At 38.2% G+C, this 16447-nt stretch overlaps 1 protein-coding gene across 1 annotated transcript in view; it reads right to left on the bottom strand.

Annotated features, from left to right (window-relative positions):
- Agl (amylo-alpha-1,6-glucosidase and 4-alpha-glucanotransferase) overlaps positions 1 to 16447 on the bottom strand; it is a 69273-nt gene that overhangs the window by 24019 nt on the left and 28807 nt on the right. Inside the window, exons 13-24 of the mRNA XM_090334257.1 lie at positions 14436 to 14559; positions 13492 to 13655; positions 12838 to 12939; positions 12568 to 12723; positions 12328 to 12478; positions 9410 to 9534; positions 9205 to 9317; positions 8942 to 9076; positions 8504 to 8634; positions 3585 to 3721; positions 3253 to 3386; positions 1074 to 1249 (exon numbers count right to left, since the gene is read on the bottom strand). Of these exons, the coding sequence (XP_090190383.1) occupies positions 1074 to 1249; positions 3253 to 3386; positions 3585 to 3721; positions 8504 to 8634; positions 8942 to 9076; positions 9205 to 9317; positions 9410 to 9534; positions 12328 to 12478; positions 12568 to 12723; positions 12838 to 12939; positions 13492 to 13655; positions 14436 to 14559 (1648 nt within the window). The remainder of the gene's footprint in view (positions 1 to 1073; positions 1250 to 3252; positions 3387 to 3584; positions 3722 to 8503; positions 8635 to 8941; positions 9077 to 9204; positions 9318 to 9409; positions 9535 to 12327; positions 12479 to 12567; positions 12724 to 12837; positions 12940 to 13491; positions 13656 to 14435; positions 14560 to 16447) is intronic.

The raw sequence follows: 16447 nt of genomic DNA, 5'->3' as shown, positions 1-16447 counted from the left end.
TATCAGCACTCAGGAGGATCACAAATTTGAAGGCATTTTGGGTTACACCGCAAGATCCTGTCCCTACCCTCTCACAAAGAAAAAAGCTATAAAAATCTTCAGCATGGGGACTGGGTAGAGTGGTAGAGTGCTTGGCTAGCATGCATGAAGCCCTGGGTTTGATTTCTCAGTACCACATGACCAGAAAAAGCATTGATACAAGAAAATGTAGCACTTTTTTGACCTTTAAGAGTTTAAAACTTATCAATCACCTTGTCAATTATTGTAAAAATTTACAGTTACAATTGCTTTGGAATAATATTACCACAGAAAGGCATTCTCAGTGTTTAAGCTCGTTCAAGACTTGTTTGTGAGTTTGAGTAGAGTTCTATATTTTGCCAGTATGGATCGGGCAAAAGAGACCATCAGGATGCTAGAAGCAATCAGAATTTCTGTTTATATTTATTGATTCAATTTCTACTTATTGATATGTTACATCCCTGAAGTACTGTATAAATTTTTACAATTGTCCTAAATAAAATGGAATTTCTATTTCAATTGTTGAGTATTGCATCCGATCTGAGCCGGTGCATAAAGAAATTTCATCAACAGAGTTAATAGGCAATATATAGATACAAAGATGGCAGAACTACTTTTCTCCTATGGTTTTATGTATTTCAGGTTCACTTGGGGAGTTCTAAACTTCAATGGCTTCAAATACTAAGTACGTTCCAGAAATCTGATGGAAATTATTAAAAAGAAAAAAACCCCTGCCTTTTGGTGGATTTTTGCTTATTTGGATTTGTGACTCTTGAAATTGCAAAGTTGGGTTTATTTTAAAACAATGAAGACGAAAATCAGTTGAAAAAAACAGAAACATGCAGAAGAAAAGTACAGCTACATATAACAACAAATAAACATTTGGCGTATAGTTATAAATAAATAGTAAGTATTGTTACAAGTGGACATCTATGAAACTTTCCTAAGCAATAAAACAAAAGTCTTGTATAAAATGATGAACTTAAAAGACCTCATGGATTTTTCTTCTTAAACATTATCGACTTGCATGTTTTGACTTCTCCCAGACTCCTTACCTGCGGCCAAGGAAACACAGCATTGCTCCTTCTCCCTGGTGATCTCGTTCAGCCTGTATGGCACATCCCCAAGTGAGGGGGAGAGGTGGGGCAGGGAGGGAATTCTCCCCACTCCACACATTTGCACAGACCCCAGAGAAAGGTGCTTCACAAAGGTTGAGCCATTCTGAACAAAGCTGTAACAAAAAGCAGTTTTTTTGGGGGGGGTCAGTTATTTTAATTATGAAAGTACATCTTGAATACAAAATATATTAAATTGCTAATAGAATCTTAATAGGATCTAGCAGCTATATTCCAGAGTTAAAAATCAGAAATCTGCACCCTGTCATTCACTGTGGAATTACTGGCAAGAGTCAAAAGGAGGGAACAATGTAAATGTCCAATTATAGATGAATGGACAAAGAAAATGTCACATATACATACAAGGGAATATCATTCTGCTTTATGAAAGAAGGAATTTCTTACCATTTGGGACAACACAGATAAATCTGGAGGACATTGTGCTAAATGAAATAAGCCAGTGACAGAAAGGCCAAAAACAAAAACAAAAACAAAAAATACTGGTTGCTTGGGTGTAGGTGAGGACAAAGGTGAATTGTCTAATGAGTAGAGTATGGGCATGGTGAAATCAGAGAAGTAGAGTCTATAATACTTGTTGCTTGGGTATAGGTGAGGACAAAGGTAAATTGTCTAATGAGCAGGGAGTTTGGCCTAGTGGTAGAGTGCTTGCCAAGCATGCACGAAGACCCAGGTTCGATTCCTTGGTACCACATACACAGAATAAGCCAGAAGTGGAGCTATGGTTCAGGTGGTAGAGTTCTAGCCTTGGGAAAGCCCAAGAACAATGCTCAGGCCCTGCGTTCAAGCCCTGTGACTGGCAAAAAAAACCACATTCAACTATTTTGAATAACTAAGCAAATAATATAAGACTATTTTGGTGGGTTTACAGAAAAGATTTTTAGTATCTAAATTTGCTTTGATATACTATGGACTAAAGGGTGCTAATAAACTTACTGTCTACTTAAAGACTTCCTCAACTCTGAGTCTATGGCAATTGCTTTAGTTTTGGTCTTTTCTTTCTTTCTTCCTTTTTCTTAAATTTTGTGCTGGTACAGTTGTACTCCAGGCTATTTGCTCATGGCGGGTACTCTACCACTTAAGCCTTGTCTCTATTTTCAATGTTTTGCTTGTTGATTGGACATATAAATCTCATAAATTTGTCAGCTAACCTCACTTTGAACCTTAATTCTCACATCTCCACCTCTTTTGGAGCAAGGTACGGCCACTGGTACCCAGTTATGTTTTGGTCTTTTAGGTTTTTTTTGTCAGTTGTGGGACTTGAACTCTGGGCCTAGGTATTGTCCCTGAGCTCTTTGGTTCAAGGCTGCTGCCCTACCCCTTGAGCTATAGCACTACTTCCGATTTTCTGATGGTTAATTGGAGATAATGGTCTCACGGACTTTTTAGTGCCGAGGTTGGATGGCTTTGAACTGTGATCTTCAGCTCTCAGCCTCCTGAGTAGCTAGGATCACAGGAATAAGCCACCGTTCCAGGCTGTTTTTGTTTGTTTGTTTGTTTTTTGTTTTTTCAGTACTGGGGCTTGAACTCAGAGCCTGGGCACTGGCCTTGGACACATTTTACTCAAGGCTAGTGCCCTGCGATTTGAGCCAGAGCATTACTTCTGGCTTTTTCTGTGAATGTGGTACTGAGGAATCGAACCCAGAGCTTTGTGCATGCTAGTCAAGAACTCTACCAGTAGGCCACACTCCTGGCCCCTGTTTTGGTCTTAAGCAGTGCTATGGCTCAAGTGGTAGAGTATTAGCCTTGAGAAAGCTCAGGACAGTGTCCAGGCCCTGAGTTCTAGCCCCAGGACTGACAAAATAAAATAAAATAAAAAAAACATGTATCAAGTAACTAGATTCTACATATATATATATTTTTTTGCCAGTCCTGGGCTTGAGCTCAGGGCTTGAGCACTGTCCTTGGACTTTCTCAAGGCTATAGTTCTACCACTTGAGCCACAGCACCACTTCCAGCTTTTTCTATGTATGTGGTACCGAGGAATTGAACCCGGGTCTTCGTGCATGCTAGGCAAGCATTCTACTACTAGGCCAAACTCCCGGCTCCTACATATAGTTTTTATAAAACATTTCTATTACCACAGTTCTGTTGTCTATACCTTGACATCTGCTTCCATGCTGTATCTAGCAGAGTGGTATATGCCCCAATTAAAATAGCATCGAAGTAACATGGGATGAGGTATCGTGGGATTTGCTTCAGGTAGAAGAACATAGCCTGGAACCATTTACCAACCTGTTATAAAAACAATTTAAAAAGTTAATTTGTTGTGCTTGCAGGATAAGTATATGTTAAGAGGCAAATCTAGCAGCTTCACTATCCAGTTATCAGTGAACTAGATTTCCATTTTTAGAACTTAAAGATAATGAAAGGAAGAGAAAGCTCTTTCATGTGCCCTTGATTTTTTTTGGATGGCAATATAGTGCTACTTACCTCAGCAATATTTCCTGATCGAGAAACAAGCCGGCCACTGACATAGTCAATCATCCAATCTCCAGATCGCAAATTATCACAGAAAGGATGCCCCAAGTCATTCTTTGGTCTTATTTCTGCCAGTACGGACATTAATCCTGAAAATTCAGACATTTTTCCATTACTAGCAGAGTTGAAATGTTCCCTACTCTTTAATGAATTGGGGTAAACAGACAGGGGAAGACAGAAGGGCAGCTTGGTCCACAACGGTTTTATTGTGGTGGCAGGTCAAGGCAGTCCAGGACAGACCAGGATACCAAGACAATGGACAGTGACCACTGCCACAGGAGCCACACAGAGCTTTCCAAGTGTCAGAACTCCTGGAACTGTTTTCTTCAAAGACACCAGTCCTGATGTCAAGAATACATCTGTATGTATTGATGTTAGGGCATAGTAGATTCAGTACTATACAGGTAGGTTTAAGGGAATCATGGAACTGGTTTCAGAGGGAACAGAAAATCCAATGTAATATATAGACAGAGCCAGCTTTGGAAAGAATCTTTGAAATATAATAGGAGACACTCAGAACTAACTGAAGCATCAAAATGCAGTATTAGGCATCTAAGGATTAGGCTGAGTTCTGAATCAGGAGTGTTTGAATTCCTATGACCACACAGTGGATTCTGTCATTTACATGAAATAACAATTGTACTTCTTTCATCACTCAAAAACAGACATTTGTACTGGGCGCAGTGGCTCATGTCTGTAATCCTAGTTATTCAGGAGGCTGAGATCTGAGGATCAAGGTTAAAGCCAGTCTGGGCACCACAGTCTGTGAAACTCTTATCTCCAATTAACCACCAGAAAACCAGAAGTGGTGCTGTGGCTCAAGGGGTAGGTGGTAGCCTTGAGCTGAAGACCTCAGGGACAATGCCCAGGCACAGAGTTCAAGTCCCACGTCTGATAAAAAAAAAATAGACTCGCGTGGCTCATGCCTATAATTGTAACTTCTTAAGAGGCTGAGATCAGCAGTTCAAAACCAGCAGAGACAGAATAATCTGTGAGATTCTTATTTCCAAATAACTAGCAAAAAGGGGAGGTGTGGTTCAAGTGGTAGAGCACTATCCTTGAGAAAAAAGCCAACTGAGAGGATAAGCCCCTGTATTTTTTTTCATATATTTTTTTATTGTAATTAATAGAAGGGTTACATTATATTTGCCAGATAGAAGGTACATTAATTCACGTACATTGATACCCTTTCTCATGTCTTGGTCCTCATTTCCCTCCCCCCACCCCCACCCCTCATCTTGTTTCCCCCCCTTCCCTATCCAATTTCAAATAACCAAATACAAATATATCCAATATATCAGATAACAAAGTAAGATACTGTAACAATATGAGATAATCAAGGGATAGCAAAGGAGATGAGAGATAACATAGTACGTTAAGGACAATAATCACTCATTATATGGCTTTTGCGTCTATATCCTAGAGGTCCTTTCATTTAGTGTCATACTATATGGCCTTATGTATCTAGGTTTTGCTCTATTGCAAATCTCTGCTAGGAGAAACCAAGGTTTCTACTGATTATGACAAATGAGGGAAACCTTTGAGCCTATCTTCTTTTGAGTCTGGCTTACTTCACTTAATAGGATTTTTTCTAAGTCTTTCCATTTCCTAACAAATGGGGCAATGTCATTCTTTCTGACAGCAGCATAGAATTCCATTGTGTACAAATACCACATCTTGTTGATCCACTCATCAACTGAGGGACATCTGGGTTGGTTCCATATCTTTTTTTTTTATTGTAATTAGTAAAAGGGTTACATGATATTTGCCAGATAGAAGGTGCATTAATTCACATACATTGATACCCTTTCACATGTCTTGGTACCCATTTCCCTCCCCCCCCACCCCCCACCCTTGGCTCCATATCTTTGCTATGATAAATAGTGCTGCAATGAACATCGTTGTGATAAACCCCTGTATTAAAGCCCCAATACTGTCACAAAATAATTATTCTGGCATTCCTGTGTCCATTCTTACTAAATTCATTTAGTTACAATTTTATTATGTAACGTTTCCAGAAATTAAAAAATGAATATATTTAAGATAGATTTAAGATAGAGCGTCCTCCCTCCCTTTATCTTCTCTGGGAAATAAGTTTTAAAATACAGACAGGTTAGGCAACAAGATAGTATAAAACACTGTTCTACGCATGTCCTAGCACTTTCAGGGAAGATAAACATTGCTCAGAAATGCTGGCAGCATGGTGACTAAGCAAATGGCATGATGGAAGCACTGTTTCAGAAAACAGATCAGACAGAGACCATGGGCAATGATTTGTGTGGGGGGTAACAAAGGTTGGAAAACTAGTTAGTTCATCTGAATAGGGTGGTAACTGCAGAAAGAGGAGATGGTCTGCAAAAAAGAATTTGAGAAATTGTCCACACATCATAACTTCTGATTACTGAAGATGAAACCTGACAATATCGAGTATTACAAGAAGCAGGGAAGGAGGCAATGGAATGTTGCTTAGGAGAAAGGTCAGGTTTGATTTTTGTTTTAGGATGCTATTAACCATTTGTTAGATACCCAGTGTGTTGCTGAAATAATCAAGCTATTAAAGATAGCCAGGTGCTGGTGATTCACACCTATAATCCTAAGTATTTAGGAGGCTTAGATCTCAGGACTGAGGTTCAAAGCTAGCCTAAGCAAACAAATCCACAAATTCATCTTCAAAATTGTCCAGTAAAAAGCTGAAAGTTGCTCAAGTAGTAGTACAGTATCAGCCTTAAGTAAAAAAGCTAAGAGACAGTGCTGGGCCCTAAGTTCAAGCCCCAATACCAACACAAAATCATCACCATCAACAAAAACAAAACAACAACATTAGATGGAAGAAGGGTTGCTTGGAAAATAAGAAGTAAATCAGCTGAGAGCAATATATTTGGAAAAGGTAAGCATGGACACTTCGTAAGACAGAATTAATAAAGAAAAAAAAAAACTTGAAGAAAGAGAAAGGCCTGAAAAGGAGCTTACAAAAGTGTAATATTTTAAATCAAGTAGAAGGACTTCAATAGTTTACAGCAGAAGAGTAGTAATTATTTGATTAAAACTTGTACATACATACTTCTTTATTACTCATGCACAAAGTATTTTGTATCACACCAAGAATATTTTTTAAAAATTACCTAAGTACAAAAGGTCTCAGAAAATGTCACTCAAGTATTATAGGTGGTGGTTGGCTTTGTAGAAAATATAAGAGCTCCAGAAAACAACTATAATGAAAAAGATAAAACTTCTGGGTGTGGTAGCTCATGAGCAATTCTAGTTACCCAGGAGGCAGAGATTTGGAAGACTGTATTCAATATCAGCCTAGAAAAAAAAGTTCGTGAAAATACATCTCAATAAAAATCTGGGAGTGGTGTGGTTCTGGCCTGTCATCCTAGCTAAGTAGGAGGATCCTAGACCAGGCTGGCTAGAACGAAAAGTGTGAGGTACTATGGGAAAATTAACTACAGTAAAAAGGACTAGGGGTGAGGAGGCATGTATAAAGGTGTAGAGGGTTCGCCTAGTAAACTCTGATATCAGAAAAACACCAAGTATGTAAATAAAACAAACTTACACTCTACTTTCTCGAGGTACACTCTGTACAGTGGAATTTTATATCTTAGGCTTTCCAAGTACTTACCTTGAACTAAGCCTAAGTACTTTATAAGTATTAAACTCTAAACCCTAAGCACAGTTCCCACTGCAGTCACTTACACTATCTCCAGTGTACAAAAGCAAGCACTAAACCATACAGTCTAACTCTCTACTTCATGTTTTTCCAGCTAATCAATGAAATCCAGAAATGTCTATTGCTTCTCACACACTTACACCCACACGTTAATTCCTCAAATAAAGGCATATATTCCCAGGCTCAAGTATGGTTACAGTAGCACAGAATTGAACTGGGTACCAGTCAGGAAATAAAGAAATCACTATGAAAAGAAAGCACAATCACTAGGAAAGCATAGAACCAAGAATATAGTTTCTATGGAAAAAAAATAATATCAAGCAGGAAGATTAAAGTGGTAGCTAAATACGTAATTAACCCATCTTACAGCTATAAAATATTTTGTTATTCTTTCTCTTTATACAATGAAACAAACATGTAAAAAAATTTCCAATAAGATAAAAAAGAATGTATTATATTTACAACCTAGACCTATTTGGTGCTCTATTGGGCAAGTTCTGTACTTGATTACATGATAAATCAAGTCAAGAAATAATAAAGGTTAACATATTTAAGAAGCATAAATGACCTAAAGAAAAGACACAGAAACCACAATTATAGTTTAATACTTATTACTGAGTACTTTGTGCCATATGCTGTTTTTAGTGTTTTATGTGAACAATCTCCAGAGTCTTCTGATTTATAAAATATTATCCAACATTATTATTCTCAATTGAGACAGGGTCTTGCTATGTAGATCAGTCTGGCCTTGATCTTCCTACCTCAGCCTCTGTGCTGAGATCATAGCTGTGAACAACATACCCAGCTACTGGGCAATTTGTTGAGGCAGAAATTGTGGTTTAGAGCTGTTATGTGCCAAAAGACAATCAATTAGTAGGGGGCAAAGTCATAATTTGAACCCAGATGTTGTGCTCTAAGCCCATTCTTTTATCCCTATAAAGAAGACAGTTAAAAGAAGTTTAACCACCTTAGCTGAGAGTGTGGCCTAATGATAGAGAGCTCGCCTACCATGCACAAAGTCCTAGGTTCGATTCCTCAGTATCACATACACAGAAAAAGCCAGAAGTGGTGCTGTGGCACACATGGTACAGCACTAGCCTTGAGAAAGCCCAAGGACAGTGTCCAGGCCCTGAGTTCAAGCCCCAGAATTGGAAAAAACGAAAAAAAAGAAAAGAAGTTTAACCACCTTATACTGGCTTACCTTGGAGACCAGCATACTTAAGTGATGACCAGTTTGGTATGTCATAACAACCTCCACCATCTTCTTGTTCTTCTGACTCACATCGATAAAGTATCTGGTTTAGCTCAGCCAAGGTTAATTTAGAGGCAATACTAAGAATTAGAACAAAAAGACAACTAAGTAAAAATACTGTAGTTTTACCTTTTATAAATAAAAACAAAAGGAGAAAAACCTAATTCTGAACAATAGTCTATGTATGTGTACATCTCCATTAATATAACATGTCAGAACACACATGGGCAAAGATTAGAAAGCAACAGTTAGCAAACGTCCCCAGTTGTAGATGCTGACAGTGCGGATCCTGAGCATTACATAGCAGGGCTATGGAGGCTACTTAAAATCAGTTAAGTCAGGCCAGTCACTAACTCAACACATATCTACAGTATAAAGCACACTTACGAAGCAAAAGGGATTTTTAATATAGGATCTGAGTTCTCAACAGCCAGGCTTCCAGATTTAAAGTGAGGACTGAACTGAGTCAGGTGATTTCGAAGAATTCCAACGGCGACTTGGGCATGTGGGTCAAGGCTAACTCTGAATAATGTGAATAAAAAAAAAAAACAACCAAAAAACAAACAGTTAATTTTTAGGAGCAACCTACTCAAAATGAACAGTCTATAAACAATTTTAAATATAAGTAAGGTCAACAGTGTGCACTCTACCTGAATATAATAACACTTCCTGGAGATAAATTTTCAAATTCTATTTCTTGAATAAATTCATTGGGTCCTTTTGTGGCAACTCCAGCTTGTTTAACAATTTTACTTTCATTCAACTTGGAAAAAATACATAAAACAATTTATTCAACAAAAAATTCTAATGTTCTTAAAAATATTAAACAGAGTAGAAATAAGTACATCCCAATACCTGAATATGTTCTCTAATTTCTACTGTGATATTTGGTAATCCATTGATTGACTTCTCATCCTTCTTATAAGGGTTTGTGCTTCTCTCAATAGTTCTAGCTTCAAGAACTACCTCTTCAATTTTGCCTAGGAAATACATAAATTTCTTAATGAAAAATCATTCTCAGCATATACTCAAAATTAAATAGGAACACTACAAAGCATAATATTAAAAATTAAATACTAATGTAACAGTACATAAAACAGTGAAAAATCAGCCCTCAAACTGAGGGCTGGGAGTACAGGTCTGTAGCGGACTATGCCCAAACTCATGAAATCCTAGGTTGAATTTCCAGCACTAAAAAATACAAACAACTAAAAAAGCATAACCATAAATATTAACTATAAACCAGACAGACTACTGAATATAAATTTAGGTACAAAGAAGCTAATGATTATTAATGCATAAAACATTTCAGATTGCAATTTAAAAAAGTCACAAAAACAACAAAAAATTATTTCAGGTTGGCCATTTTTAAAAATTGGAGTTTTGCATATTTAGAAACTAGCAACACATCCGGAATGTGATTTTATGTGTGTGTGTGCCAGTCCTGGGGCTTTTTCTCAGAGCCTGAACACTGTCCTTGAGCTTTCTCAAGGCTAGAGCTCTACCACTTGAGCCCCAGCACCACTTCTGGCTTTTTTCTATGTATGTGGTACCGAGGAATCAAACCCACGTGTTCGTGTATCTCTAGGCCAAACTCCTGGCCCAAAGCACTTTTTTTTTTTTGCCAGTTCTGGGACTTGAACTCAGTGCCAGAGCACTCTGTCCTTAGGCTTTCTTAAGAATAGAGCTCTACTACTTGAGCCATAGCACCATCACTGACTTTCTATGAATGTGGTACTGAGGAATTGAACCTGGGTCTTCATGCATGCTAGGCAAACAACTCTACCACTAGGCCAAACTCCCAGCCCCCAGAATGTGATTATTTTCATGGGATAGTAGTTGATGCTTGCACAGAATTATGCCGTGCTATATAAAACACCATCCATAACATTAAATAAATAGAATACACACTTCTAGAACTAATTCTCTCAGTAAAAAAGACAGTTTAGGGACATGCTTTATAGTGATGTCAGAAAAGAAACAGAAATTATAACTGCTATATGTTTAGGGTAGACAGTGATTATTCAAAGACAGTAGAACTTTAGTTCTTAAAGAATATAAAGAGCCAGGCTCAGGTAGCTCATGCCTGCAATCTTAGCTACTTGGAGGCTGAGATCTGAGAATCATGGTTCCAAGTTAGCCCAGACAGGAAAGTCTTTGTGAGACTATTATCTACAATTAACTCAAAAACAGGAAGTGGCACTGTGGCTCAAGTGGTACAGCACAGAGACTTAGGGACAGTGTCAAGGCCCTGAGTTCAAGCCTCACAACTGACAAAAAATAAAAAAGAATATAAACAATTTATGTATAGGTAGGGGTAAGACTATTTAAAGACCAGCAAAAATATATATGTAGCTAAAATAGCGGTATGATACAGTGCTGGGAGGTTAAAGATGGGCTTTTGTGAAGAATCTTAAATAGTAAGTTAAAATAGTTTCCTTTTTTTTTGATGAGAGGGGGCTGGTCATGGGACTTGAACTATGGGTCTGGGGGTTGTCCCTGAGCTCTGCAGCTCAAGGCTACCGCCCTATTCCTTGAGCCACAGCACCACTTCCAATAGTTTCTATTTTATATGTGTACATATACATACATTTTCTTACACAATATATAATTACATATACATATGAATATGTACATGGGTGATGTGTGCAAATATGTATTATATAAATATACTTAGGCATACATACATCATATACACACAAATATATGAATAGATTGTCTAGGACATGAGATATATGTCTACTTTATATCTATTAGGCCAGGAGTTTGGCCTAGTGGTACAGTGCTTGTTTAGCATGCACCAAGACCTGGGTTTGATTCCTCAGTACCACATACATAGAAAAAAGCCAGAAGTGGTGCTGTGGCTCAAGTGGTAGAATGCTAGCCTTGAGAAAACCCAAGGACAATGCTCAGGTCCTGAGCCTAAGCCCAGGACTGGCAAGAAAAAAAAAAAACAAACAAAAATGGTTTACAACTCAAAAGCTTAACATTTGAGAGTATTTCTGTCCAGAGTTTGATCTACACAGAAAAACATGTTATGCAAGTGAGGCACTGGTGGCTCTCATCTGTAATCTTAAGGACTAAGGATGCTGAGATCTAAGGATTGTAGTACAAACTTGGTTTTGGCAGAAGAGTCTGTGAGACTCTTATCCTCAACTAATTATCAAAAATATGGGAGTGGAAGCCAGGCGGTGGCTCATGCCCATAATCCTAGCTACTCAGGAGGCTGAGATATGAGGATCAAGGTTCAAAGCCAGCCTGGGCACAAAAGGACTTGAGACTCTTATCTCGTTAACCTTTAGAAAAGGGAAGTGGGGCGTGGCTCAAGGGCAGGGTGGTAGCTTTGAGCTGAAGAGCTCAGGGACAGTGCCCAGGCCGAGTTCAAGCCCCATGACCCACACACAAAAAAAATTGAAGTGGATTGTGGCTCAAATGGTAGAGCAACAACCCTGAGTCAAAGACAAGTGAGGAAGGGAAATGGTGACAAAAACATGAAAAAGGGTATCAATGCGTGAGGAGTAATGTGCCTTCTATCTGGAGAATATAACTGTAACCCCTCTATTAATTACAACAATAATAAAAAAAAGACAAGTGAGAGTGTGAGGCCCTGAGTCCAAACCCTAGTACTGGCACCCAAGGTATCAGCCAAAATTCTAATTCCTTTTCTCCACAACATTTACAGATGTCTTGTGATGCAAATGGCATACAAAGACAAAGGCACAAAACAGCCAAATACAGTTGGATGAATGACAACAGTTCTCAGGCTACCTTACCAGGGATGCACATTTGAGGCACTTCCTTGCTGTAAAAAGAAGTTTTGGGATTCCTGAATGCGGTTCTGGATACAGCCACAACTGACTGGTGGGTACTGGGTGAGTGTCTGGTGACTGCCACTATGTCTTCGTCAACCTGGTCAACATACACCTGAGGAGGGGGAGGAGCAGCGAGGTTAGCACTCTAACTGGAAGCTGGTGGTCCTTCAGAATGAAATGCAGAAAACTCAAGTTTCTTGCCTGAATGAAACCTTTAGCCCCAAGCTCTTGATGAAGTTTATTGATAGCACCCCTGGCTGCAATAATTCCACTCTGGAAATTGACATCACCCGTGTTAGACGGCGAGGCTCCAGGATTCCAAGAAGTATAAAATCGTTCTTCAGAAACCACTGAAATCTGGAGAAAGGTACAACTTGGCCATGTTTACATTACAGTTACAATGACAGCTCTGAATGAAAGTGATCAAAGTTGGGAGCCATGTGGCTAGTAAGGAGCAGCATGTGAACGAACCTGGTGAGGCACGAGTTCGTCATAGCCTCGAGTACTTCCACTAGCACAGCATGCCATAGAAACGATAGTGGTGCTTGGGAGAGCGTCATAGGCAGATCTGTGCTAGAAAATGAGAAGGCAAAAGTTTCTTTCAAATGCAAAGTGCCATTGTATGGCACAAAGAAATAAAAGCACCATTACCTAAATACGAGTGTGTGTGTGTGTGTGTGTGTGTGTGTGTGTGTGTGTGTGTGTGTGTGTGTGTGTGTGTGTGTGTGAATAATGGGATTTGAATTCAAGGCCTAGTTACTGTCCCTTAGCTTTTTTTGCTCAAGGTTAGCACTCTACCACTCAAGGCACATCGACACTTCTAGTTTTTCTGTTGGTTAATTAAGAATGGGTCTCATGTACTTTCTTGTTCTGGTAGGCTTTGGACAGTGACCCTCAGATTTAAACCTTCTGAATAGCCAGGATTACATGTATGATGTCCAGCTTAAATACATTCTATTACATATGTTCATTTAAAACATACCACAAAACATCCTAAAAAACATACAGTACAATCTAAGTCTAAGCTACTATGTTGGAGTATGTGGGTATTACAGACACTAAATATCAGATAATTAAGTGCCAAACATTTAGTAAAATGAATCCATAAAAGGGGCTGGTGCTTACCACAATAGGACATTCGTTATCATGGGTAATATCCATAAACAGAGCATGGGCAATAGCTGGCATCAAAGGCCTCAGACAGGGCTGAACAAAGGATCCTACGGGCTCTCCTCCATACCGGTAGACCAGCCTGCCCTCTTCATGACTGTTATATGCACTCATTGCCTCTGTCCAGCAAAACAGAAGAGTTTAACAATCATTATTAAAAACACAGACCCCATCAACCTGATCACAAACAAAACTTCTTTAAGTAATTAAATGTTTAAAAATGTTAAGAAGTCTAAAAAAAGAGAATAAGGGATGGATGCATGGCTTAGTGGTATTTTGCCACTCTATCAAGCGCTAGGCTCTGAGTTCAAATGTCAGTATCACGAAAAGAATAGAGAGGGAGAAAAAGAAAAAATGGGAACTGTGGTTTCACTTATGCACAGTTACATCATTCATACCAAATCAATGGGAGAAAAGCATCAAATCTAGGTAGGAGATAATATGGCTCTAGGCTAGGAGTTTGGCCTAGTGGGGGAGTGCTTGCTTAGCATCAACAAAGACTCAAGTTAGATTTCTTGCTACCACATACATAGAAAAAGCTGGAAGTGATGCTGTGGCTCAAGTGGTAGAACTATAGCCTTGAGAAAGACCAAGGACAGGGCTCAGGCCTGAGTTCAAGCTGAGGGACTGGCAAAAAAAAAAAAAAAAAAAGCATGGTATGCATAAACTGACATTTTGAACAGAAACTCCCTTGTACAACTACTAAGAAAATTAAGAAATGATTAAACTTCAAGACATAAAGTAAGGAGTTAAAAACAAAATATCATATAGACAATTTAATAGAATAATAGCAGCTATGCTAAAATTACTAAGTAAGGTATATAAAGATTTACATGACATTTCATTCACTGAAAGAAAAGCTGAAGTTTTAGATAGGAAATAGACTTCACCAAGCTTACCTCTTATCAAGGAACTAATGCCAAGTCTAGTCACAAAGATATTATCTAGCTCTTCACTTCCCGTGAACAGTTCAGCCACTACATATAAATTGGGTTGCAATTTCCTAGCAGCATCCAACATGTACTGCAAAAAGTACAGTCACATATGTAAAAGAGAGAGGAGGGCAAGGTGGACAGAAAGAGAGGAGGCACAGCTAGGTGTGGATTTGACACAAATTGTATAGTAAGACAAAAATGGAAATTCACAAAGAATTTCCAAGCAGATTTTGTTGAACACACATGAGAAAACATCAACAGACCAGGACACATATGTAACATGAAAATTTTTACAGTACAATAGTAAAAAAAAAAAAAGGAAAGGTTAGATTTTGCAAAGACAAAGATAGGAACACAAGGGGGTAAAAAGGAAGAAGAAAAAAATGTTAGTGTCAGTAAAAAATGTAAAGTGAAACATTACAATTCTGTGTCTACTTTTTAAAAAATGTCTTTATTAACACTGTTAACTAAATGGGGACCAAGACAGGTGGAAGGGTATCAATGTATGTGAATTAATGCACCTTCTATCTGGCAAATATCATGTAACCCTTCTATTAATTACAATAAAAATATATGAAAAAAAAAGACTGTTAACTTCCAGGTGGGTGACTAAGTTTTAACTGGTGATTTACTTAGATGTTATAAAGATTAGATCTGAATGACCAAACTAAAACCAGCAATAAACTCTTAACACATTAACAATTTCCACACCGGTGCTTACTTTCAAGCTGAGACTCACAGTAAGATTCTCTTACAATAAGAAATCAGGAGGCTGGGAGTTTGGCCTAGTGGTAGAGTGCTTTCCTAGCATGCACGAAGACCCAGGTCAATTCCTCAGTACCATATATATAGAAAAAAACTGGAAGTGGTGCTGAGGCTCAAGTGGTAGAGCTCTAGCTTTGAGAAAGTCCAAGGACAGTGCCCAGGCACTGACTTCAAGCCCAGGACTGGAAAAATAAATAAACAAAAACTGAAGCACGCATTGAAAATAAGATAATATGAGTCTTTAAAAATAAAAAAAAGAAATCTAGTTGGTTCTGATTGTTTTTGGTGTAACATCTGCACAAAGGTTAATAAAAAATATCTGAAATTCTATCAGGTAAAAAAGTAGAATCCTAGTGTTTTTAGCTTTGTTTTTCTTTTCTGTTGCTAAAGGAACATTAAAAAAAACATACTCCAGCAGCGTGCTGGTGGCTCATGCCTATAATCCTAGCTATCCAGGTAGCTGAATTCTGAGGATGAAGATTTGAAACTAGTCTGTGAAGGAAAGCCAAAGAGATTATCTCCAATTAATCACCAAAAAGCTGGAAGTAGAGCTGTGTGGCTCATGTGTTTGTATTAGCCTTAAGCAAAAAGCTCAGAAACAGCACCTAGGCCCTGAGTTCAAGTCCCAGGACTGACACAAAAAACAATAACAAAGAAACACCCTTCATTTTTTTTTTTTGCCAGTCCTGGGCCTTGAACTCAGGGCCTGGGCACTGTCCTTAGGTTTTCTCAAGGCTAGCATTCTTCCACTTGAGCTACAGTACCATTTCTGGCTCTTTTCTATGTATATGGTACCGATGAATCGAACCGTGGTCTTTGTACATGCTAGGCAAACACTCTACCATTAGGCTAAACTCCCGGCCAATCCTTCAATATTTTTCAGAGCTAGAGTATCCTCTAGAAACTTAACTAATATTTATTACTAAATCATTCCAAATGAAAAAACTAGATTTTTTTTATCACAGGGCTAGAAATACATGTAATACTTAAAGGATGAAAGTAGGTATTTTCAGATAAGCACATATTTTAAAGAACATTCAACTATCACTAGCTATTACAGATCTTATAAGCAGGATGAAAAATGTGTTCATTTGCAAACTTATTTTAGGTTTAAGATAATATTATCAATATTGGTATTGTTAACATTTGCTTTAAAAAATCCACCAAATGAATAGACAATATGTTTATGCTTTTGTTTTTATGCATAAGTG

The sequence above is a fragment of the Megascapheus bottae genome, chromosome 6 (genome assembly GCF_031878675.1).
Source record: "Megascapheus bottae isolate mThoBot1 chromosome 6, mThoBot2.hap1, whole genome shotgun sequence".
NCBI lineage: Eukaryota > Metazoa > Chordata > Mammalia > Rodentia > Geomyidae > Megascapheus > Megascapheus bottae.
The sequence above is the reverse complement of the archived record's forward strand: the minus strand, read 5'-3'. Positions and strand labels throughout refer to the sequence as shown.